This window comes from Trachypithecus francoisi, unplaced genomic scaffold, assembly GCF_009764315.1.
Source record: "Trachypithecus francoisi isolate TF-2019V2 unplaced genomic scaffold, Tfra_2.0 Lachesis_group0, whole genome shotgun sequence".
Lineage (NCBI taxonomy): Eukaryota > Metazoa > Chordata > Mammalia > Primates > Cercopithecidae > Trachypithecus > Trachypithecus francoisi.
The window spans coordinates 35413539-35439111 of NW_022681453.1; the positions used below are offsets into that span (position 1 = coordinate 35413539).

At 38.2% G+C, this 25573-nt stretch overlaps 1 protein-coding gene across 2 annotated transcripts; it reads left to right on the forward strand.

The window, feature by feature from the left end:
* The first annotated feature begins 3164 nt into the window (after nt 1-3164).
* On the forward strand, nt 3165-16742 carry KBTBD8 (kelch repeat and BTB domain containing 8). 2 transcript variants are annotated; one of them, XM_033210386.1, is made up of 4 exons: nt 3165-3275; nt 3884-4094; nt 8400-9514; nt 13451-16742. In XM_033210386.1, exons 1-4 carry the CDS (start codon nt 3260-3262, stop codon nt 13912-13914), a joined length of 1806 nt encoding a protein of 601 aa, XP_033066277.1. In that variant the 5' UTR covers nt 3165-3259; the 3' UTR covers nt 13915-16742. The 2 variants fall into 2 exon arrangements, with proteins under 2 accessions (XP_033066277.1, XP_033066278.1); XM_033210387.1 differs by lacking the exon at nt 3884-4094 and having other exon boundaries at nt 3179-3275.
* Nucleotides 16743-25573: the final 8831 nt, after the last annotated feature.

Below are 25573 nucleotides of genomic sequence, written 5' to 3' on the forward strand. Positions count from 1 at the left end.
CTCAAAGGGAATAAAAAATTAAAAATACAACAAAGCCCAGTGCTGCCTAATCAGTAAACCTGATGTTAGTATCTATTTAGAGTTTTGTATTTAAAGAAACTAAATCATGGGCAATATATAAGGTTTTAGAAATTTAAAAATACTTTGTGTATCTGATGTCATATTAAATTTATATTGAATAATCACTTTTGTTGTTTCATTTATCTAGCCAATGTAGAAGTTTTTAGCAAGAAAAAAAGTCACATTGAAAATATCAAGAAGGTTGTAGCTGTAGGCTGAGAAGGATAAATATATAAGATTGTCATTTGCTAAAAGGCACGAGTTTCAAGTATTCTCTCTTTACTTTCATTTTATATAGCCCTGGTCAATTTCGCAGCCCCAACCAGTACTGAACAGGGAAATTGGAAAACTGCAGAATCGATTTGCAGAAGTGAAGTTCCATTTTCTTTTACACCTTCTTCATCAGAGTTGCTATCATTCTCATGTTGTGTGGTATTATTGAGAGTAGCCTGGGTATAGCTGATAATTGCTAAAAGTCATTCTCTTGAAATGAAAGCAGAAAAAAACAAGGAGCCTTCAATTTCTCATTTTCCAAATTTGATGCTTTCATAATCCTTCATCTTTGCTAGAATTTAAATGTAAAGACTTTTCTTCTCTCAAGCAACCATGATTATAGTGATTCTCTTTGCTTGTGATTCCTAGGTAAAAAAAAAAAAATTAAAATAATAAAGCTCTAAGTGTCTAATTTGAACTAAATATAAGACCTTCAAATATTCTGGTTCAGTTTTTCAATTTCCATCCTTAATTGATTTTACTTTAAACTTTAAACATAAGAGAAAATTGCAATATAGTACTTAATACCTTAAGATAAAAACTGGTTTACTTTTGCTGCTCTTTCCAGATGTGCAGTAGATTCAGGAAGTTCTTACTAAAATTCAAATTAGAGCTGTTTGAAAACAAAGCTGTAACCTTCGGCTATTTAGTATCAATCCTGAAAAGGAATCTCCCCAATATTCTTATGGATCATTGAGAAAGAATAGTTGTGGTACAACTGAGTCAATTTTTCGAAATCCTGCTACTTATTCTGTGTTTTTTAAATATGTAATGCCATCTGCCCAGTAGAATGGAGTCCATTTACAGTGTCATATAAATGGCAACTTTGTACCTATAATTTTTTTCTATTTATTTTTAGATTGACTTTTGTGCTTTGTATTCTGCTCCATCTTCAATTTATAAATCTTTGTGGGTCAAAGAATCAGAACACTGTCTTTTAACTAATCAAACAATATTGTCAAGTCTGTTTGTTACTAAGTTGAGAACTGAATTTTTTTTTAATTGACCAAGTTTCTTAAGGCTTAAGTAGATAAACGGCTACAAAACAACAACGAAGCACAAACAAAACTCCTCAATTTTAAGAGATTTGAAAAGGTTGCCAGATAAAAATACAGAACACCCAATTAAATTTGAATTTCAGATAAACAACAAATGATATTTTAGTTTAAATAAGTCTCAAATAACTCATGCCCTGTATTTTTATTTGCAATATCGTCAGATGTTGTCAAAGCCCAAGGATTAATGCCAATTTTTTCCTCGATACTATCCATATTGTCATAAAATGTTACCATTTTAATAAATTAGAAAGCAACACCATAAAAATGAAAAAGTAAAGTTATGAGTAACAAAAATTAAGTCAATTTCATCCATCCAGAAATGTGCACACAGGAAATTCACAAAGAGGAAATTATAAGTGCATATGGATATGCATAAACCCTAGTCATGAGGAAACACCACCACTTCCTGTTAACTTGCATGGGATTACAGTATTTTGAGTTCTAAATTTCTCAGCAGACCTAGGAGACAGAACTGAATTGTTTTTCATAATTCTTTCTCTTTCTCAATCACAATTTAAATTCCAAGATCCTTTCTTTATCAAGAAGTTCAACTGTTTGATCTTTTCATTGCTAGAAAAGTTATGCACACGGGCTAACTATACGTCTACTGAAATTCTTCCCATTCCCTAATACTTCCTTACATTTTAACATTCTAGAAATAGCATTCCCAATGTTAGCTCATTTGCACCTTACATTTATTTTAAAAATATTAAACATCTATAATGTGCCAGGCACCCCGTTAGATGTTAGAAACACAAGATGAGTAAATAAAAATTAGTCAATAGTAAAATTTTGATTTTCTTTCCAAAGGGTTGCAGCCTATGAAGTCGATGGAATACGGATTACTATTACTTCACATTACAGGTGAAGGATCTAAGTGTTCAGGAGTTGAAAGGTCTTATGTCAGTTCTCACATATAGTAACTAAAGAGCCAGGGCTTCAGTAATCATCCCTGGCTCCGGGCTCAGGGCACTCCGGTATTTTTTCAAAGGAAATCCCGGAATACTTAGTACTGTATCCCCTCCATTTCCCAAGAGCAAAAAGTAAAGCATCTTGGATCCCTCTATAATGTTCACTTGCGGAACAGGTGTTCTCTGGATGTGCTAGAAAACCAAGGCACCAGTGGGAGTTAGAGATCCTAAGCAGCCGCTGTAACCAGACCAAGTTAATCTGTGGAAACCAGAGCACCCGGCCAAGGCGATGCTATTTCAATTGGGTGTCATAGGTGACTCATTAGAGACGCCTTGCTTTTGGGCCTTCTGATATTTTTCTTCAGGGTGGGACGTCAGATTTCCTTTGCATTTTTGGACAACAGCCCTCCTGTCCATTTCCAAATTTTTCTGGTTTTACAGCTCTCACGCAGAGCTTGATTTCATACCGGAAGATAGTCACTGGCAGGAAGTTTACGGAAGAAGAAAAAGGTAAAAAAAAATGTGCCGGGGGCCAGGAGAGAGGCCTAAAATGGGGAAATTCGCACTTGAAGAGCTTTCCCTACCCCAGCCCCTCAGAATGACAGGTCTCCTCCGCCAGAAGACTACCTCTCCCGGCAGGCACTGCGCGCTCGACGGCCACAGGCTGGCCAGCTCTCTGCTCTCCACCTCCGCCCGAATCAGCCAATAGGAATTCCCGGCTTGGGCCTCCGCCCGACCCAGACCACGCGGGAGCCGGGGCAACTAAACTACATTTCCCGACACGCATGTGCTCGCGTCGCGGCCAATCAGCGCCAGGAATTCCGTGGCTAGGGGCGGAGCCAGATGCATAGGACACCCCATTGGCCAGGGGAAGCTTAGAAGAGCCGGAACCCGGGAGCTAGAGAAGCGAAATGACATTTCCTTTTTAAATAGCTGGAGCTGGGGCCCCATCGAGAAATGGCCGCGTCGGCAGGTGGGTCGTGTGGTGGCCAGGGCGGCGTGGAGGGAGGTGAGGGGGAAGGTGGACCGGGGCCGGCCACAGGCCGTGGGATGAGGACGTAGCGGTGCGGAGCTAGAGGGAAGGATGAGGCGATGGAGGGGAATGAGGAGAGGGAGGATGAATGGTGCGGAGGGCGGTGGGCGGTCCGGCGGGACTGGGATGGGGAGGCTGGGTACCCGCCGGCGCTGCGCCCCAGGAGGCAGCGGGAGGCGGCTTGAGGGGGCACCGGCGGCCGCCGTTAGTCGAGCTTCCCTCGTGAGGCTCTGCCCTCGGCTCTCGGCGGAGTCCGCGCAGACGCCTCGCCTGGGCTGCGAGCGCGTTCCCTCCGCGAGCACGGGTGCCGGGCTCGCCGGGCTCCGCAGGAGCAGGGTGGCCTTTGAACTTGTTCCGCCGATCGCGCTCCGCCCTCTGTCTCCCAGATCCTAAACTCGCGGTCCCACGAGGTCGTGCATATATCCACAGACATTTGTATATATTTGTAGGGGGAAAAAGCCTAGCAAGCAGACACACAAACAAAAAAATCCCGCGACGCCGTAACTGGCTCGGCACTTCTTGTGGTTGTACGATTTTTCTCCTCCTAGATTTAAGTAAGTCTTCCCCAACACCGAATGGGATTCCATCTTCAGACCCAGCCAGCGATGCCATGGACCCCTTCCATGCTTGCAGTATTCTTAAGCAACTCAAAACAATGTACGATGAAGGACAGTTGACAGACATTGTAGTGGAAGTGGATCACGGGAAAACATTTTCCTGTCATAGAAACGTTCTTGCTGCAATCAGCCCTTACTTCAGGTATGATGATGGTAGGAACTTCTGTTGGTATCTGCACCAAGTTCCCTTTCCCCCTCAGTATTGTCCACTTGATGTTTATATTGAGTTGCGATAATGAAATGAAACCAATGACTTTGTTTCTTGAGACTAGAAAACAGGTCCTCTCTTATTAAGACCTTCTTTTGACTTGAGGGATTCTTCTAGATTTCGGGTGATTGGTTTTTAAGTTAGTGGGCCTGTGTGTGTATGTTTGAGGTAAATGACCAGAAAATCTAGACTTGTGCTGGTCAGTATGGCAGCCAGTAGCCATGTGTGGTTGTTTAAACTTAAATTATAAATTAAATAAAACAAAACATTTAGTTCCCAGGTACGCTAAACACTTTTTGAGTGCTTGGTGGTCACCTGTAGCTAGTGGCTGCCATATTGGGCAGCACAGAGATACAGCATTTTCATCATTGGCAATTTTATTGGACAGTGCTGACCTAGAATTTCTTTCAAAAAGTTATCCATAATGCATGTTTCTTTAGTGCATGGGACTCTTTTATAAAAGAGTTTAAAACATGTAGCATGTTCCTTCAAAAACAAATTACCACTCAGTAGATCGTTTAAATGCTATGGGGGTCAAAGCAAGAATGAATATAGTTTCTATGTGCCTAAGGCCCCAAATTAATAATTTCCAAGATTTCTAGAAGTACGTTACGAAGTTTTTATTTTTACTTATATTGTTTACTATAAAACTTTTAAAAGTAAAATTTAAACACTTGGGTCTGAAAAATAACTTCCTACTTTAAGATTAGTGGAAAAGGCAACTTTCTGCGTGGATTTAACTTCTTTTGTGTCTAATGCTCACTTTAAGCCTTTCAGTATTCACAAGTGGTGCATAAATAATAGTCAAGTTATCAACCACACTCTGAATGTAATTTTTCCTTTTGAAGGTGCTTACGTTTATAGGGCACATAACTGTATAATGTTCCAACAGTAGTTTCTGGTTCCTCTTTCTCAGAATACTGGGTTAAATATAGTCACTTCAGTCTGATGCTTCTGATGTAACCATTTAGACTTGCCTAGGGTAGGTCATTGGACTACTAAGTATTAATCATCGCAAGACAGTGAGCTGGAAAACAAGCAAACAGACAAACAAAAAACAACTTCACATATGCAGAAGGTATGAAGTTTGGCCTGGTAATGGAAACTTCTGGTGAGATGCACTTACCTAGATTATCTATTAGATGTGGTTAGGTCATGTATTGCCTTATATAATCTTTATAATCCTATCTCTGCATAGTTGTTGTTCCATTTTACTTATGAAGAAGCTGAGGCTCCGTGAGATTACGTTTTTTTTTTTTTTTTTTTTTTTTTTTTTTGAGGCGGAGTCTCGCTCTGTCGCCAGGACTGGAGTGCAGTGGCCAGATCTCAGCTCACTGCAAGCTCCGCCTCCTGGGTTCACGCCATTCTCCTGCCTCAGCCTCCCGAGTAGCTGAGACTACAGGCGCCCGCCACCTCGCCCGGCTAGTTTTTGTATTTTTAGTAGAGACGGGGTTTCACCGTGTTAGCCAGGATGGTCTCGATCTCCTGACCTCGTGATCCGCCCGTCTCGGCCTCCCAAAGTGCGGGGATTACAGGCTTGAGCCACCGCGCCCGGCCGAGATTACGTTTTAATAACCTGCCTAAATCATCTATCCAACAAATAAATGGCAGAGGCTACATTTGATTCCAGAGCCAGGCTTCTTGGTCGCCATATGACTCTTAAGGAACAAGAGTGGGTACACTAGGTCCTTTTTAAAGTTTCCTTTAAAACATTTTTATTGTATATTGCATTTGAATAGTAAAAAAAAGCCAACAAAACAAAAAAAATGCAAAGTAAAAATGTCTATATCTTACTGAAATTTAATAATCTGGATTCTATCATTTAAATGTCATACTTATGTATGCTTACTAAGTGTTATATTTAATGTATGTATGACATTTAATGATAGAATACTTATTAAGTATAATACTTAGTAAGCATACATAAGTATGACATATGTATACATATTAAGTATACTTATTAAGCACTGTACTTAATAAGTATACTTAGTAAGTTTACATAAGTATGACATTTTCACTTTGCAGTTTCATTTTTCATTTTTGAAGGCCTAGAAAAAAATTTTACTTTAAAAGAAGTATGCTATGATAGATTCCTGATTTTCTTGAATCCTTAAAATCTTAAATTCTTTAATTTTATTAAGTTAATTTTAAAAAGGAGTAAAAAATACTTGAGAAATTTTCTGCGGATATGATATGTGCATTGAAATGAAGATATTTGGCTAGAAAACTCAAGGATTAGAATTTGATCTCTTGCTAGAGGTTTTTGTACCGAAGTTTCTTGGTACCAGCACTGCTTCCTGTGTGGGATGTAGAAAGTCATACTTAATGTTTCTACATCTTGCATCACTAGTGGAAGAATTAGAATAGCTGGAAATCTGGAATGGCTGTTTCATGATACCAGTAACTCATCAGAATTGAAATTTGTATGATCATTAGACATTTTTTGCTACTCTGGATTTTGTGTAAGGAAGTGCCCTGGCTTCATTTATGTTAAGTTTACATGAAGAACTTACTCTAGAGCAGAGGAAAACTCATGAAGTGTCAGACCACTCCTGTGTGTAAGACGAGCCTATTCAAGTCAGCAGTAGTTCCCATGATAAAGGGATATGTGGTATATCCTCCTTTGGGAGTTAATCTCTCCCTAACACAGGGCTTTATTTTTCTTTTTAATTGGTAGTTGTATAGGTGAGTCTTGCAGCACCTGAATTGAAAACCAGCACATACATAGGAACATCTAGTTTTTAGTCATCAAAAAAGCCTGTGTGATACTAAATTACAATGTACATTGTAGAAGTAAAACCAGGACTCGAAGATGATTAACCTGGGCAGCAACTTGAATCCTTGTACCTCCAGTGTTTCTCATACTGCATTTTAAAATAAATTCCATGAATTTGAGACATATTTTTTAAGTGACTGGAAATCTTTGCAATTCATTTTTCATAACATCACAAAAATTAAATAGGATGGGTCTGGATCATCTAGAATGAAACTTTAAAGGAGCGAAAAGAAAGGCAAATGATGTTTGCAAGTGACTAATACTTAAAGAGCCAGGCTGTGTAATGTTTCAGTCAAGAAAATCTCATAAATGCAACAATATTTTAATAATAGAAAAAACCAACTTGGTCTCACAGGTAAAAGTCTGGGGTTTTAAAAACTATTATCTTCAAATAATCGGTTAACTATTAAGCTCTGTTTAAAAGAGGCATTATATATTGACTCTACCATAATCTTTATTTATGTCTAGATTTAGATAGGTAAAATACAGTATCTTTGAGAAAATGAAGTATTTCCTTTTAAGCAAATGTTCTCAAAATTTCCAAGGGTAAGTGAAGTGATTATTATATTACTTATAATGGTTAAGGAAGCATTCAAAAGATAAAAATTTTAAAAAGGAGTAGGTGGAGAATATGTACTTTTAAAGAACTTCGTGCTTTTCTAAGATGAACATTTTAAAGATATATTTTGGATGCAAGTTGCCTTGTAATTTTCACCAGGACATGAAAAGTTTTATTAGGTTGTTTCTTTGTATACTAATGTATCATGATGATACCTTTATAGGTATTCTTTTTTTTTTTTTTTTTTTGAGGTGGAGTCTCACTGTCTTCCAGGCTGGCACTCAGCTCACTGCAACCTCCGCCTTCCAGGTTCAAGTGATTCTCCTGCCTCAGCCTCCTGAGTAGCTGGGATTACAGGGTGTGCTACCACGCCCGGCTAATTTTTTATTTTAGTAGAGATGGAGTTTCATCACCTTGGCCAGGAAGGTTTTGAACTCCTGACCTCTTGTGATCCACCCATCTCGGCCTCCTGAAGTGCTGGGATTACAGGAGTGAGCCACCACACCAGGCCAGTATTCTTAAGCTTTCTTACTGGCATGGCGCAATTTAAGATCTGATGTCCCTAAGGCAACTTGACCAGAACTCTGGATAGGGGCTTCCAGGAAAATAAAGTGATCTGGAATATGTGTGTCACCTTTTGATTTGCATTTACTTAGGTGTACTCTCCTTTTTTCATAGTTGATACAAAGTGGGCTAGCCCTGAGAGTATGGGTTTGAGGTTAACCTGACTAAGTCTTTCTGATACATTATCAATTTTTACTCCTATTCAGAATATCAGGGACTATTTTAGGAAATACTCAGTTTCAAGAGGTTATCTTTGTGGTAACTTTGTACTTTTAAAATCTTGCCACAATAATTTTGATTTATAGCACACATGTAATATTAACCACTCTTTCCTTCTTAGATCCATGTTCACTAGCGGCCTTACAGAAAGTACTCAAAAAGAAGTTCGAATAGTCGGTGTTGAAGCTGAATCGATGGATTTAGTGTTGAACTATGCCTACACCTCCAGAGTTATTCTCACAGAGGCCAATGTTCAAGCCTTGTTCACTGCAGCTAGCATCTTCCAGATTCCTTCCATCCAAGACCAATGTGCTCAGTATATGATCAGTCATTTGGACCCACAGAATTCTATTGGGGTCTTTATCTTTGCTGATCATTATGGTCATCAGGAACTTGGAGATCGATCAAAAGAATACATCCGTAAAAAGTTTCTGTGTGTCACCAAAGAACAAGAGTTTCTCCAGTTGACAAAAGACCAGCTGATAAGTATATTAGACAGTGATGATTTAAATGTAGACCGAGAAGAGCATGTTTATGAAAGCATTATAAGGTGGTTTGAACATGAACAGAATGAACGAGAAGTACACCTTCCAGAAATTTTTGCTAAATGCATACGTTTTCCTCTGATGGAAGATACCTTCATAGAGAAAATTCCACCTCAGTTTGCACAGGCTGTAGCCAAAAGCTGTGTAGAAAAGGGACCATCCAACACCAATGGCTGTACACAGAGGCTTGGAATGACTGCTTCTGAAATGATCATATGTTTTGATGCTGCCCACAAACACTCAGGAAAGAAGCAAACAGTGCCTTGTCTAGATATAGTCACAGGAAAGGTGTTTAAACTATGCAAACCACCAAATGACCTGAGAGAAGTTGGGATTCTTGTATCACCAGATAATGACATTTACATTGCAGGAGGGTACAGGCCAAGCAGCAGTGAGGTCTCCATCGACCATAAGGCAGAAAATGATTTCTGGATGTATGATCATTCCACCAATAGATGGCTATCCAAACCATCCTTGCTTCGAGCTAGAATAGGCTGCAAACTTGTCTACTGCTGTGGTAAAATGTATGCAATCGGAGGTCGTGTTTATGAAGGTGATGGGAGAAACTCACTAAAATCTGTTGAGTGCTACGACAGTAGAGAGAATTGCTGGACGACTGTTTGCGCAATGCCAGTTGCAATGGAGTTTCATAATGCTGTGGAGTACAAAGAGAAGATTTATGTTTTACAGGGTAGGTGCCTAAGTGATTCAATTTTTCATGGAAGTGTAACACATCAAGCAGTGGTTTACTTAATTATACTGAAACAGTTGTGTTCCTGTTAATTGAGGAATACCTCCAGCTTCCTTATCAAACTGTTGAAACGGTCTGTTCTGTAAAGAGCCATAAAGAAAATAAACTCTTGAATTAAAAAAAGCAGGTATTGTTAAATTACTAAAATAATCCTATACTTTTTAATGATTTTGTGTCTTGATATCATGTAGAATAACTATTTTTGAAAACATTCTTTAATAAATAATAGTTCGGCATTTTGGGATAACTATTTCAGAGTACTTTGTAGGACTTGAAATAAATAGCAAGGTTGTTACATGGCTGTTTTTGCTCTTGAGTTACATTGAGATGTTGTAGCAACTGGTGTTGATGGAATTTACTGGATTAATTTGAAAGAGAAAAAGGAACAAAGCATTAATTAAGTTATACTATTTAGTTACCAAAGAGTTTTATATAAGCCTTATTATTGCAAAAGTTATGAAACTTAATTACAAAGAGTTCGGAAGTATAGTCTTTTAAGTTTCACCTTCACTGCTGTTTATGTTGCCTTTCATAATACATTTTCAATTGTTTTCACCAGAAAACTTTGAGATGTCACTTTTTTTTGGTTTGCCATTTTAAGTGGGACTGTCTGATATATGTAGTGGTTTTTGTTTGTTTGTTTGTTTGTTTTAACTGTTAAGGACTACTTTGGCAAAAATACAGTAGAGGTAGAGTGACTGAGTCAGAGTAAATAAGACATTTGATTCAAGGCTCTGACTTGTGATAACTAGTATTTTCCTTTTATTTGGTTTCTTACACATTTTAGTTGCTTGAAAGTTTAATGCAGTGTAGATAATAGCAACATCCTTATTCTTCGTATGTGTCTCTCAGTTGGTGTTTTTCTCACACTACTACTTAAGGAAAAGGAGCAGCTTCTATGAAGATATACAGTCATGTGCCATGTAATGTTTTGGTCTATGATGGATCACATACACAATGGTGGTCCTGTAAGATTATGATAGCATATTTTTACTGTACTTGTTCCACGTTTAGATATGTTTAGATGCAAAAAATGCTTCCCATTGTGTTACAGTTGCCTAGAGTACTCAGTACAGTCACATGCTGTACAGTTTTGTAGCCTAGGAGCAATAGGCTACAGTGTAGCCTAGGTGTGTAGTAAGCTCCCATCTAGGTTTGTGTAAGTATATTCTATGAAGTTCTTTGCACAAGGACAAGTATCACTTAACCATGCATTTCTCAGAATATGTCCCTGTCATTAATTGATGCATGACTGCCGTTATCCCATTGTTTTCTTTCTTTCTTCTTTCCCCTTCCCCTTCCCTTCTTTTCTTTCATTTCTTTCTTTCTGTTTTGTTTTGAGACGGGGTCTCACTCTGACACCCAGGCTGTTGTGCAGTAGCATGATCTTGGCTGACTGCAACTTCCACCTCCTGGGTTCACATGATTCTCCCACCTCAGTCTCAGGCACCCGCCACCATGCCCAGCTAATTTTTGAATTTTTGGTAGAGACGGGGTTTCACTATGTTGACCAGGCTGGTCTTGAACTCCTGACCTCCAGTGATCCACCCACCTTGGCCTCCCACCATTGTTTTCTTTTACAAATTGTGTTCCTTGCTCTAATCCTTTATTTAACTAAAAATTTCCTAGTAATGTCCGAGCCCATTTGTTTAAGTTCAGTGTCAAGTTAATTCCTCAGAAGGAGTTGTAGTCTCTGGTTCGTTATTTTAGTTAAATAGAAGCACAGGGCATGATTTGGGTTTGCTGTCTTGCGGAAAAATGGAATATAGGAATGGATGTATAATCCATCCAGTATAGTTGGATGGGTTATGTCATCCAGTATGATGAAGCTGTGTATGTGTGTATTTTGGTCTTACTGCCTAACTGTTAGTTGATAGAGGTAGAATTAGATTCCTATTTGGAATGTGAAGGTTGTATATTAATGCAAACACTAAAGCAAACTAGCAATGAATTAATAGAATTTCAGGGCTGGAATTATAAACATCGTTTAATTTGAGGTTATATTTTACTTAAGAGGACTCTGAAGCCCTAAGGATTTCTTAATTGCATATTATTAGCTTTAACTTATTAAAGAGTACTTTAGATTTTAAAATTCAACTTCTTTGGTTTGTCGTCTTTACCTTCTTATCTATAAGAAATTTATAGGCCGGGCGCGGTGGCTCAAGCCTGTAATCCCAGCACTTTGGGAGGCCGAGACGGGCGGATCACGAGGTCAGGAGATCGAGACCATCCTGGCTAACACGGTGAAACCCCGTCTCTACTAAAAATACAAAAACTAGCCGGGCGAGGTGGCGGGCGCCTGTAGTCCCAGCTACTCGGGAGGCTGAGGCAGGAGAATGGCGTGAACCCGGGAGGCGGAGCTTGCAGTGAGCTGAGATCCGGCCACTGCACTCCAGTCTGGGCGACAGAGCGAGACTCCGCCTCAAAAAAAAAAAAAAAAAAAAAAAGAAATTTATAGAGAGGTAGCACACATTACAAAGTTTAAATTTCCTACCTTCTTTATCAAGAATCCTGTTACAAGTTAGGCAATAAGGGCAGATGATGTGCAAGCAAATCTGGGAGCTTAACAAGCTATTTTAAGTCAGTTGAAGGCAAAGCATCACTGTTACGAAGTAGGTAGTTGAATTTGTAGATAAGAGTAACCCTAGTTCAAAACAGTTTTCAAGGGGAAGCTCAATTTAGAATCTGGTATTTCTAATCTAAACAAAGCCTCTTTACATAAATAAACCTGACATGCATGGTCAGAAGCTTATGTTGTACTATCGGTAGCTATTGAAGTATCATTTAATCTGTTCATAAAGGGTTCAGATTTTTATTACAAAGATTTTATACAGATGCTATAATTAGCAAAACTCTTATAAATCCTCACTACTTTAATTCTTTCAGACATTTTCATATTGGCAGTCTGACTCAGCATAACTTTTTATATTGTCAAATCAAAATAGAAACTGACTCAGAGTCAACATCACAAAGCATGTATGTGTTTTCTATCTTATTAAAGGCATGTTTTCTCCTGCTGAATATTTGTCTTTGCATTATAGCAACATTCAGGTAAGCACATCAGTGACCCATAAGCATAAATCTGTATAATTCCATCTGCTGTCTTCTAATGAAATAGTATATACATTTATCATGGCATATTTATGGTGATGTTGTATGTATGCATTTTGGTCTTACTGGCTGAACACTACTACTAATGCTTTTTTAGAGTTAGAGTGAAATGAATTTTCTATAAACACACAAATTGGATAGAGCAAATAGAATCAAGTTTTGTTTTTGTTTTTTTTTTTTGAGATGGAGTCTCACATTGTTACCCAGCCTGGAGTGCAGTGGCGTGATCTTGGCTCACTGCATCCTTCACCTCCCAGGTTCAAGCGATTCTCCTGCCTTAGCCTCTTGAGTAGCTGGAATTACAGGTGCCTGCCACCACACCTGGCTAATTTTTGTATTTTTAATGAAGGTGGGGTTTCATCATGTTGGCCAGGCTGGTCTCCAAACTCCTCACCTCAAGTGATCCACCCATCTCGGCCTCCCAAAGTGCTGGGATTACAGGCATGAGCCACTGTGCCTGGCCAGAATCAAGCTCTTAACAATTCTACCATCAAACCCAAGCAATTCCTTATACCTTCCCAATACAAACCTCGCAATTCAGGTTGATTATAGTATTATCGGTTATATTGTGTCATGGAATGACAAAGTTGTAAAGTATTTCATAACCCATATGAATGTATTTCTGGAGATTATAAAGGAAATGTTTTAGAAAGTGAAATATATAGAAAATTATGCCCTTTAATCTTTAGAGGTTGTAGTTACAACATATAACCAAAAACCAAACATAAAAATATACATATTCTTGTTTTCTTTTTCTTTTTTTAGGAGAATTTTTCCTCTTCTATGAGCCTCAAAAAGACTACTGGGGATTCTTGACCCCCATGACTGTGCCTAGAATCCAGGGCTTAGCAGCTGTATACAAGGACTCTATCTACTACATAGCTGGAACCTGTGGAAATCATCAACGTATGTTTACTGTAGAAGCCTATGATATTGAGCTAAATAAATGGACTCGTAAGAAAGACTTTCCATGTGATCAGTCCATAAATCCATACCTTAAACTGGTACTTTTCCAGAACAAACTCCATTTATTTGTTCGAGCTACTCAAGTGACTGTCGAAGAACACGTCTTCAGAACCAGCAGAAAAAATTCCCTTTACCAATATGATGACATTGCTGACCAGTGGATGAAAGTGTATGAGACCCCAGATCGGCTCTGGGACCTTGGCCGGCATTTTGAATGTGCTGTTGCTAAACTGTATCCTCAGTGTCTTCAGAAAGTACTCTAAATGAGTAGCAGGCCTTAGTGCATCACTGGCATCTCATTCTTAGGAAACTTGTCTTTGATACAAAAGAGTGCTGACAGTATTTCAGAAAGCTGAGAGAGTTTTATATGTGGAAAATGGGTATGCTTAAAGATCGCAGGGTAGGGAGGGATTTTCCTTCATCCTTGTGACATTTCATTTCAGTAAGGAAAAGACAACGAAGTGCAATTATCAGCATTTTTTTTTTCCTGGCATAAAATCAATCATTTCATTTTATAATTTTGTGATAAATAGTAACTGAGGTACCAGAAGAATCAGGACAACTATGCACTCTTGTAAGAGCATTTAGGGTATTATTGGGTAAAGACATCTAAACTCGTTTGATGTGACTTTTAATTTTAAATACGGGTAACAATCTGAGGCAATATCACTAGGACTTTAGCTGTGACCTCTCTAACACAGAGAAGCACTAACTTAGATCCTCATTCTTAATATTTATGTGTATCTATTTTTGTGTACTGTTTTCAAGTGTACTGAGATTTAAATATGTTCTGTTATTAGAGTAGATTGAAGGAAAAATTAGTCTCAGAAAGAGCTTTTAGTCTGATTGTTTCCATTTCCCATGTAACTTTAAGTTAAGCTAAAGTTTTAAAGTGGCAGTTTTCTGTCAATAACTTTTTCAAGTGCTAACACTGTCTCATTTGTGAAAATCTGGAAAAGTGCTCATATTCACAGGTGGCTGGTGCTAGTCTAACTTAATTCATGTGTATAACTAGATAGATTTAAATGGTCTGAGCCTATGCCTATCTTTCATATTGGTGTGCATTTCATGGCCACAGTTCTTTACCTGTTGAACTCTTGTGATTTCACAAGATTCTCTACTTATGTGATAGGAAGATATGACCAGTTATTCATCTAACTGGACTCAATCTTAGAATAGTAGGAACATTATACACAGTTTGCACTAACATGGGCCATTTGTAGCCCAACCTTCTGTTCCATCTACCTGTCCATTCATTATTGGTACAAGGAAAGGTAACTTATTTCTCTTCTGCGCAGAGCATAATGTGAAGTTTTATACCTACTTTTAAAATTCTGCTTTCCAGAAACATAAAATTCCTGCAGTGGTCTAATTTAATTTCTTTTAAGTTTCATGCTACAATTAAAACCTCATTTTCTTTTTTCCATTTTTGCACTTAACAGTGATGAATACTTTTACATTGGAATCCTCCTTCTAGCTGAAGGCGATTGAAAAGGAAAAGAGTGAGTGAACAGAACCATAGCTTTCTAGATACTTAAGCATTTTTCGTATTTAACTGATGAATTTCTAACAATCAGTTAGGAATATTAACATGAAGGACAAACCAACTTATATGTGTACCTAAGGCAGGCATTGGATCAGTAACATATTTTACTAAGCCTAGCATAATTCATAAAGGGTATAAGCATAGGACAGATTCTGCCCTCAATCACAATATTTTTATTCACTTGAAAGCAAACTGGCATGGTTCGTATTTTAAAAATTTTGCACAACTTGTAATGTGATACTGTGAAACAAATGGAAAACATTGCCTCTTTGCATCACATACCTCGTTTTTCAGAAACTTTCCAAACTGCTTTACATAGACCTCCACAAGTAGGGAATGTTTTCTGAAGCAGAAGTCAAAATGGACAGCATTTCTAGAATTAACATTTTAAAATCTAATCTTAGCTAGATACATGGTTTCTTCTTATCGGCGTTAATAGTATGTCTGTAATCTCTGTATAAACTTTGTCAATATTTTTACCTCCCCAGTTTTATCTTCTCCTGTTTGTTTTTGTTTTTTATTGTCATGCTGTTTTGGAGTTATTACTGTGCATTTTAAAAATCATTCTTTACAGTTTTGCATTGCTGAGGAGAGAGAAAAAACAATTTTTTTTGTGCAAGAGATGTTCATGTAATTTATTTTTGAAAGCTTTGTTGAATAAGATTTCCTGCCGCTTTTTGACAATCTTGTGTATTTAGAAAAATGCATTACTTGAAAACATGACATAGAACATTGAGTTAGCAATTTACATGTGCTGTATGTTATATAAGAGAATGACATACTGTGGCTAATTCAACAGTAGATTTATTCTCTTTGTTGGCACAACAGTTGATCTTTTGGCTATAACAATTTATATTGAGGGTACGATCTAAGTTAAGTGTGTCAAAAGCAAGGCTTAGGATTTGTTATGGGAGTAGAATATATATTGAATTTTGTATGAAGAACTATTTGTTTAAATTATATAGCTGGGATATTTTGCCACTTTTAAAATGGATTCAGAAGAGGTCCTAGGAAACTGAGATTAGTGACGTGTGGGTTTATGTTTAGATATTTAAGGTGCATTTTCATAGTGTGATAAGACTTTAAGTAAAAGGCACAATGGGCACTACAGAATTAAAATGTAGGTCTAACATATGCCAGTTCCACTTTAACTTTGTTTTTGCATTTGAAGAATGTATGTAGCACTTTCCTATATATTTTTTACACATTGAAAACTGGACTTGGTATAACTATGTTATAGGAAAGTAGAAATTGTATTCTTTATTTTCCATCTTCGTTTTCTGTTCTACAAAGTTGATGCTTAAGCATCAAGCTGATTTCATTGGTCGTGAGAACAAATGGATGTGATCATCAAGGAATCAGATTCCCTATGTAAAGCAGTTTAAAATGGAATTCAATGTTCAGTGCTCAGGTATGTAGTAAGTACTGTAGTCCTGTGGGGGCAAATGTGTAGATATTTTTTAACATTTTGCCATAATTGCACAATTTTTTGCATTTTTACCTGATGTCATTGTTTCTTATAATAAAACCTTTTCTGATTGAAAACTTCCAGTGTTGCAAAGTGATATCTGACTAGTGAGTGTTGCAGAATTAAAATCTGGTAAAAAATCATGAACCACCTTATGTCCTGATAGAATGGAATGAGATTTTAATCTATCGAATACCTGTTCTCTGGTGAAAAATGAACTAGTTAATATATATAATACTTTCTTAAATTCTAAAGCAAGCTCACTTATATTGGTAAATTCTTTGTTCTGTTTGTTCTGGCCTAAAATCTTGTTGTGTTTGACTCTTTTGTGTTGGTCCACTTTGCATTACCATAAAGGAATACCTGAGAGTGAGGCCTCAGGAGGCTTTAGCTCATGGTGGAGGGTGAAGCAGGAGCAGGAAAGAGGGAGCCATAGAGAGTTGGGGGAGGTCCCTGTCTCTTTAACAACCAGATCTTACATGAGCTCATTACCATGGGGAGGGCACCAAGCCATTGATGAAGGATCTACCCCCATGATCCACATACCTCCACTAGGCCCCACCTCCAACACTGGGGATCACATTTCAACATGAGATTTGGAGGGGACAAATACCCAAACTATGTAATCTCTTACACATTTCATGTTTAATTCATCAGAAAGTCCTGTTGCTTCCTCCCGTTGCTTCCTCCTTCATAATATACCTAGACTCAGACCACATACCATTTGCACCACTGTCACCCTAGTCTAAGCCAGCCTATCTTACCTGACTTAATGCAGTTTCCACTGACTGGTCTTCCTTCTATCACCCTTGATCCCTCATAACCTTTTCTCCACACAGTAGTCACAGTGATCGTCTTAAAACACAAGTTAGATCATGCTTCTCTTCTGCTCAGATCCTTCCAATGGCTTCCCATCTCCCTTCATATGACAGCCAAATTCCATACTTACATCATCCATGCGTCCCAACCTCAATGCCATTCATTTGGCTTGCTCTGTTTTAGCCACACTGACCTTGCTGTTCCTCAAACCTGCTGAGATCTCCACAGTGACTTTGCCCTTGCTGTCTCTTACCAGGTAGATCTTGACAATTCACTTTCTTTTTTATTAAAACATCACCTTACTGGAGAGGCCTTCTCTGATCACATTTTGTAAGATAAGATCATCCAACCCTACCCCCATTATACCTCCTGCTTTATTTTTCTGCTTTATTTTCCATATGTGTCCCCCATTGAAATGTACATGCCACAAAGGCAACAAGGAATGTATTTTAATTCACTGTTGCACTTTAGATTGATGCCTAGCACATAGTAGGCACTCAATAAATGTTTGTAGGAAGAAATGAATTTTCAGTAAAGTCTTGGAGCCTAAAGGATTATCAATTTTATTGGTCTTTTTTTTAAAAAAAAAAAGGTTTAGTTCTAATGAATTTTCTCTATTGTTTTGTGTTTTCAGTTTCATCGATTTCTAATTTTTATAGTTTTTTTTTCTTCTGGTTGCTTTAAGTATTAATAACTCAGCTTTCTCTTTCTTTTCTTTTTTTTTTTTTTTGAGATAGGTCCTTACTCTGCCCAGGCTGGAGTGCAGTGATGCAATCTTGGCTCACTGCAGTCGCCTCCAGGGCTCAAGAGATCCTCCCACCTCAGCCTCCCGAGTAGCTGGGACTACAGGCGCATGCCACTGTGACCAGCTAATTTTTGTTTCCTTTTTTCTTTTTTTTTTTTTGTAGATACGAGGTTTCACCATGTTGCCCAAGCTGATCTCAAACTCCTGGGCTCAAGTGTTCTGCCTGTCTCAGTCTTCTGAAGTGCTGGGATTACAGGCATGAGCCACTGTGACCAGCCTTCTTTTCTTAATATATGCATTCAGTGCTATAAATTTCCCTCTAAGTATTTCTTTTGTAGCATCCCACAAATTTTATGTGGTATTTTCATTTTCTTAGTACAAAATATTTTTGTCATGTCTTCTTGGGGAATACACCCTTTCGTAATTATGTAATGCTTCTCTTTATCCCTGATAATCTTTTTTCTGAAGTCTTCTCTGTTTGAAATTAATATAGCCACTCAAGTTTTCTTTTTTTTTTTTTTTTGAGACAGATTCTCGCTCTGTCGCCCAGGCTGGAGTGCAGTGGCTGGATCTCAGCTCACTGCAATCTCCGCCTCCCGGGTTTACGCCATTCTCCTGCCTCAGCCTCCTGAGTAGCTGGGACTACAGGCGCCTGCCACCTCGCCCGGCTAGTTTTTTTTTTGTATTTTTTAGTAGAGACGGGGTTTCACCATGTTAGCCAGGATGGTCTTGATCTCCTGACCTTGTGATCCGCCCGTCTCGGCCTCCCAAAGTGCTGGGATTACAGGCTTTTCTTTTAATTAGTGTTTGCTTCATTTATCTTTCTCCATCCCTTTTCTTTTAACCTATCCTAATTTTTATACTTAAAAGGGGTATAAAATGTTTAGACCAGCATTGCATTTAAAGTGAGTACTGATAGAGTTGGGTTAATATCTACCATATTGGTTATTGTTTTCTATTTGTTGCCCTTCTTCTTTGTTTCTTTTTTTCACCTATTTTCCTGCTTTCTCTGGTTTTCACTGAGCATCTTATAGGATTGTATTTTATCTCCTCCTAGCACTTCAATTATACTTTAATTTTTTTCAGTGGTTGCATTAGACTTAGAATATACATTTCAAAACTAATCCAAGTCCACCTTTAAATAACACTATAGTGCTTCATGTGTAGTGTAAGTACCTTACAACAAAGGTCCCAATTCTCCCCTCTGATCCCTTATGACATCGCTGTCATTCATTTTAGTTATCCATATGCTATAACCACACAATACATTGTTATGTCATATTTTAGATCAATTGATATTTAAAACATAAGATATTTTACTTCATCTTCACTTATTCCTTCAGTATTCATTTATTTAGGTAGATCTAAGTTTCTGTTCTGTTTCAATTTCCTTCTGCCCAAATAACTTCTTTTATTGGACATTGCTTGCAAGACAGGTCTGCAGGTCATGAATTCCTTCAGATTTTTGTTTGAAAAAGTCTTTATTTCTCATTTCAAGGATAATTTTGCTGGATCTAGGTTAGTGGGTGTTTTGCTTCAACTTTGTAAAATGAGTATCTTCTAATTAAATATCAGTCGTTTAGTGGGCCTGTGTCTTGGGGCTGTGATCTTCACAGGTGTTTCTCTAGTGGTACAGCTTTTGCTTTTCCCCTCTCCATCCTCTGTCTGACTGCACCATTCCCAGTTTTATTTGTTTGAAGCCCTGACCCATGTTGATTAAATCCTTTTCCCTTTAGGTGAGAAGAAAAGGTTAGAGAGGTTTGGGATGGGAGGAATGCTCATCCCTCAGCTTTTATCAAGCTCCGCCAAAATGTTTTTCCGTGGAGAGTATGCTTTTAAAATGGAAAAGGTTCTGAGTGTATTTTATGATCATTACTCTTCCTGTCCCCTAGTCAGAGCCACTAGGGGGTCTTTCTCAGATCTTTGCCGTAAGAACCTGGTGGAGTGCCTGTTGGTAAAATCCACAGAAGCATGGGGCCCCATAAGACTGAAGTTCCCAGGAGTTTTCCACTTTCATGGGAGTCCATGTTCATCCTCAGCAATTCATCAAAAATGACCATTTAAGTGTTCTTACAGTTTACGGCTCTGGTTACTTCTGGTCAAGGTTAGCAGATCTGGACTGTGACTCTGAATTCACCTCTACTCCAGGATAACATTTGCCCTGCAGCCTAATTTCTCTGATAGATCTAATAAAAGTCATTGATTGTCAGTTTCAGTACCTTTTCTTTCCAAGGTTAGGAATGACAGGAATGACAATATCCAGGATCTTTACATTTTCAGTGCTAAATCTGGGATCCCCTATAATAAGCTTCTAATACATATTTTTGATTAAATGATTCTTCAGTTATACATAAATATCTTGTGCCATCTTTTATATGTATAATGTATTTCACAAAAAATAAGCTAAAGAGTTAGTCTCCCTTTTAAAAACCTATATACTTAATCATATTTAGGTATCTTTTATTTATCTTTTATTTATAATTTATATGGCCATGGGATTATTTGACATGTAGTTCAGTGAATGTTGACTCTTGAGTACCTAATAATCCATATTTCTTGGACCAAATTAAAATTATATAATTAACATACAAATTATATAATTAACTTATGTAAGTTAACAATATCAATCATTTTGAGATTTTTTTCCTAGGCTACTAAAACTAAATTGAAAATTACAATGTAATAATTTTAAATTATCCTTATCATGAATAGGCAGAACATTTTCTATTGGCTAGTTTTTTAGAAATGAGACTTGATAGATCCTTTTTGTCCTCTCTTTCCTCTTCTGCAAGTATATGCACAATGGTATGATTTGGTGAACAAAACACTATAATATTAAGTAAAAAATGTGGAATATGTTTTCTAAATATTTTCTATTGGTCTGATGAACATGAATTACAGTGTTTTCGGTTACCACGGGTAGATTACTTACCTTTTCTGAGCTTTAGTTTTTTCGTGCATAAAACAGGTTAATAATCTACCACATATTATCGAGTTTTTTTGAGGATCAAATAAGCATGTAAAACACTTATCACAGCGCCTTATCACAGCACATAATGAACACTTCCTAAATATTAATTTGTTGAAATTATTACCGACTATTCTGCTGTCTTTTAGATATACTTAAAACAATCTTTGTAGAGCAATATTCCTTAATAGCTAATATAAAGTATATATTAAAGAGAAGTGTAGCCATTTGGACTCTGATTGTGCTCATAAGCCATGCATGAAAACAATTTTTACAGTTTTACAGTCACACAGTTCTCACTTTCATTTCTGGACTGTGCATTTCTAAAGGATTGAAGTTAAACCAATGGTATTTAAAGTAATTTATACAAGACTTGTAACCTCTGTCTGCAAAATAAAAATAATGCTTTTTGGCTTGTCTATTTTTACGAACTGACAAGGGTCTCAGTCTTTAGAGTTTATCTTATTCTCTGTTCCCATTCAGAGATAAGGACCTGTCCTAGTCAGTTCAGGCCGCCATAACAAATTGCCATAGGCTGCATGGCTTAAATAACAAACATCTATTTCTCCCAGTCCTGGAGACGGGAAGTTTAAGATCAAGGTGCTAGCAGATCCTGTGTCTGGTGAGGGCCCTCTTCTCATTGCATCCTCTCATTGTGAAGAGCAGAGAAAGCAAGCTCTCTAGTGTCTTTTTACAAAGGTACTAATCCCAGAGCCCTCATGACCTAACCACCCCCAATGGCCCTACCTCCTAATACCATCACATTGGGGGTTAGGATTCCAGCATATGAATTTGGTGGAATTGACAGAAACATTCAGTCCATAGCAGGATTTAACAGAGTTCTGGTCACATAGTTCAGTTCTTGAAACATATGCTTGCAAAATCCTTTAAGGATAAAAAGATAAGGTCAAAACATCTTATCCTAACACTTAGATTAGGATGTCAAGTAGCCAAAGTTAAGTCTTGAGGAGCAAATGCCAACAGGAACATACACAATGCAGGGGAGTATTTCCTTGTAATCAGTGAGAACCTGAGACGGTAAGAAATCCACGGTGCTCTCTGACAACTGTTCTTAAAGCTCAAGAGCTTGGTCAAGGTTAGCGATGGAACTTAGGAGTCTGGCATATCCACAGAGTCGGTTTTAGTTGAATTTGAGTGAATGGGTGAGTTAGTGCAAAGATAAATTGTAAAATGAGAAGTGAAAGTAGCTAAGAATAAAATTTAAGAAATTCAGCTGAAGGAGCAGAAGAAAGGCAACTGAAAAGTTATCAGAGAAGAAGGGAGACTCACAAAGGAGCAGTAATGCAGAAGAGAACTTCAGGAATGAGATTCAAAGAGAAGAAATGCAGACAGTAAGAAGCTCCTGGTCTAGCCACGTGAAGATCTGAAAGGAGAAAGTGGTTTCAACCAAGTGCAAGGGATGAAAATCAGTCTCTGTGAATTAAGGTGCAGGTGGAGGATGTAAGTGGGCGTCAGTGGGTGAGAGTGCAGGTGCTTCCCCAGGAAGCCTGCAGGTGAGGAGATTCTGAGACGCGGAGGTGCTGGAGAAATAATATTTTTTAAAAAATCAGAACACTCAGACCTTTTCAATAAAAACAGGAAATGAGAAATACCCCCGCAAAAAATCAAAACCTCTTCCATTTCTAGACTATTCCCAGTTGAGAGTTCTGCAGTATCCCCGTTAACCCCAAAAGTGAAAGAGATTAGGGATATGCAAAAATGTGCAGTCAAAGGGGCAGGACTGATGAAAGACAAACCCCTAGAAATAGGAGCAGAGTGAAAAAAGAGAAAATCCTGACCCAGAGGGAGGTAGACACACTTTCTATAGCCTCTTACATTTCTGAACGAGAATGAAAATATTAACAGTTTTTGAAACTTCTTGCTACTTTGCCCCAGAGCCAAATATGGTTCCCACCCCGACCCAAAACATCTGGTTTGTGATAAGTGCTCAAATATCCTGTGCTTTCTAAAGTATGTGGTGGGTGTGGTGATGGCAGGAGTCACAGGCAGAAGAATGGATGAGCTAATCGGAGCGTGCATATATGAAGGTGAAGAGGACAAGGGTCCTCTCACATGGTGTTCGTGTAGCTGGAGATGACAGGGAGATGACACCTATCACCTCAGTGAGTGGGGAGTTTCATGGATCTCAAGTTGTACAAGTATATGTCCTGGGACAATTTTGATTCACAATTTATAAAATCACAGTAGGATTTTATAATTTTATGATTCTATCCTATAGCCGTGGATAGAAAAAAGAGGAGAGTAATTTTGATATGTGTATGTAGGCTTTTTTTTTTTCACTTTATATGAATTGTTTATTCATAGCTTTTCCTTATTTTTCTTTCTTTAAGTTTCATTTAATTTTATTTTAAGTTCTGGGATACACAAGGTTTTTATATTCATATATAAATGTGATATACAGCAAAATACTTGCATCAATATCTGTGTGTCTTTCTTGAAGGTTTCTAAGAAATCGGTTATAATTTTCTTTTTAATCTACATTTTACTATTCCAAAAAATAAAATGCTATCCACAATTTACTGGGCACTGAACTGTGTCAGGTTGATTTCCATGTTAGCATGAAAAAATATATTTATCCTGTTGAGCATGACAAAATATATCTATCATACTTATATATATGATAACAACATCCCATGTGAAAAATAACATCTATGAGCCACTGACTAATATCTTATTCTTGCATACCACTTTCTAGTTTTTGAAATGCTTTGGTATCTGTTATCTTGTTGGTTCCTACTACCGGTCCTGCAGTCATCTGTCATTGTCCCCCTTTTACTTTCAAAGGAACAAAGAAACAGAAAAGGAGTTGTTAAACTTAGGGATCAAACTTAGCTGTAAATGAAAGCAGACCTGTTAATTTCCTCCCACTCCCTAGTGAGCAGGGACCCAGGAAGATGGCTGGAATGGTTACATTCAAAGGCAGAACGTGGAGGTGCTGGGACTGCAGACCGTTGGTCAAGGAGCCAGTCTGGGATGTAAAGTGAGTGAGCTCACTTTTGGAAGAGCTGAGTTTCAAGTGACACTATGTATAGATTACTGTGTGGAGAAACAGCCAGGATGGGTGTGGAGACAGGAAACTGAACGAAGGTGATAGGTCAGGCGAAGATGTGGAGTTGGCAGTCACCCAAATACGGGTCAGTGCTCAAGGCACTTACAGAGGGAAGGAGGAGAGAAGGGCCCGGTGAGAGCCAAGCGTCGGAGGGCCCATGTGAGGCCACAAGGAAGGGGAAGCGTGCATTTCAAAGAACCAAGGACAGAGAGGTCCTGGGAGAAGCAGGAGCATAGCCTTGAGAAAGGAAAGAGGCTGTATGTGAAGGCAAAACTTGGTGTTTTCAGAATGACGACGGCTCCTGAAAACTCAGTTCAATCTTTTGTTCATCAAATGTTCACTGTTAAGTGCAGGTTTTAAATTTTGACTCTGAAAAATGGTTTCTTCATATAGAATAGCAATATGAATGATTTCATTCACTGGAACATCTCACCGCCTAACCAGTGACTCAGAGGAACTTTCCTCTGTTAATGAGTGTGGCCTCCTTCTCCACTCACCCTTCTGCACCTTGACATGGGACACTGCTCCTCTTCTGTGTCTGCATCTGCTTGAATTTGAAGCTCCCCAAGGGCAGGGACCCTTAGTCTCGAGTGTGTCCTGAGCATGGATCATGGTGCTTGGCAGACAGAGGTCCTTCAACCAATTAAAGGAACAATGACATGAATATCCCTATTCTGCTTTCCGGCGGTTTAGTTTTCCTCTCTGGGACTCTCTGACTCCACATTTCCCGTTGTTTGGAAAGATACATTTGCAGGCTTAGCCGTGATTGGCTAACATTTTTATAAGGGGCCTGGCATTTTAACATCTGGAAGAGTTGTGAAATCAATTAGCTGCAGATAAAGATGGACAGATGGAAATATCTGGTGGTTTTCTGCACATGGGCTATGCACATAATCAGACCATTGCTTATTGTGCTACACTTGGACTCTGTTCTACCAGATTTTAGGAAGAGTATTGTCTTTTGTTTTGGAGCATGAGCACTCAGTCAGGACATAGAAATACCATCTCCTACTGAAAAGGGACTGGGTGTAAATGTGGAATATATATCAGTGTGAAGTTTTCATACACTTTTCCGACAGGCTTATCAAATCTCTCTGGAAAATTTAGGCTTCTGTTTCATTCAAACAATAATGCAGTTGCACTGGTCTTTGAATGTATTGGATCCCTTGTTCTACAAGTCAGCTCTGCCAGATTGGGTACTGTTTAGAACCTGTGCTAGGGAAACTCCTGAAATTTGAGGGTCAGGAGGCCACTTTGGTAAGAAGTTGGATTAGAATGGCAACTCATGTATCTTACTGTATTGTTT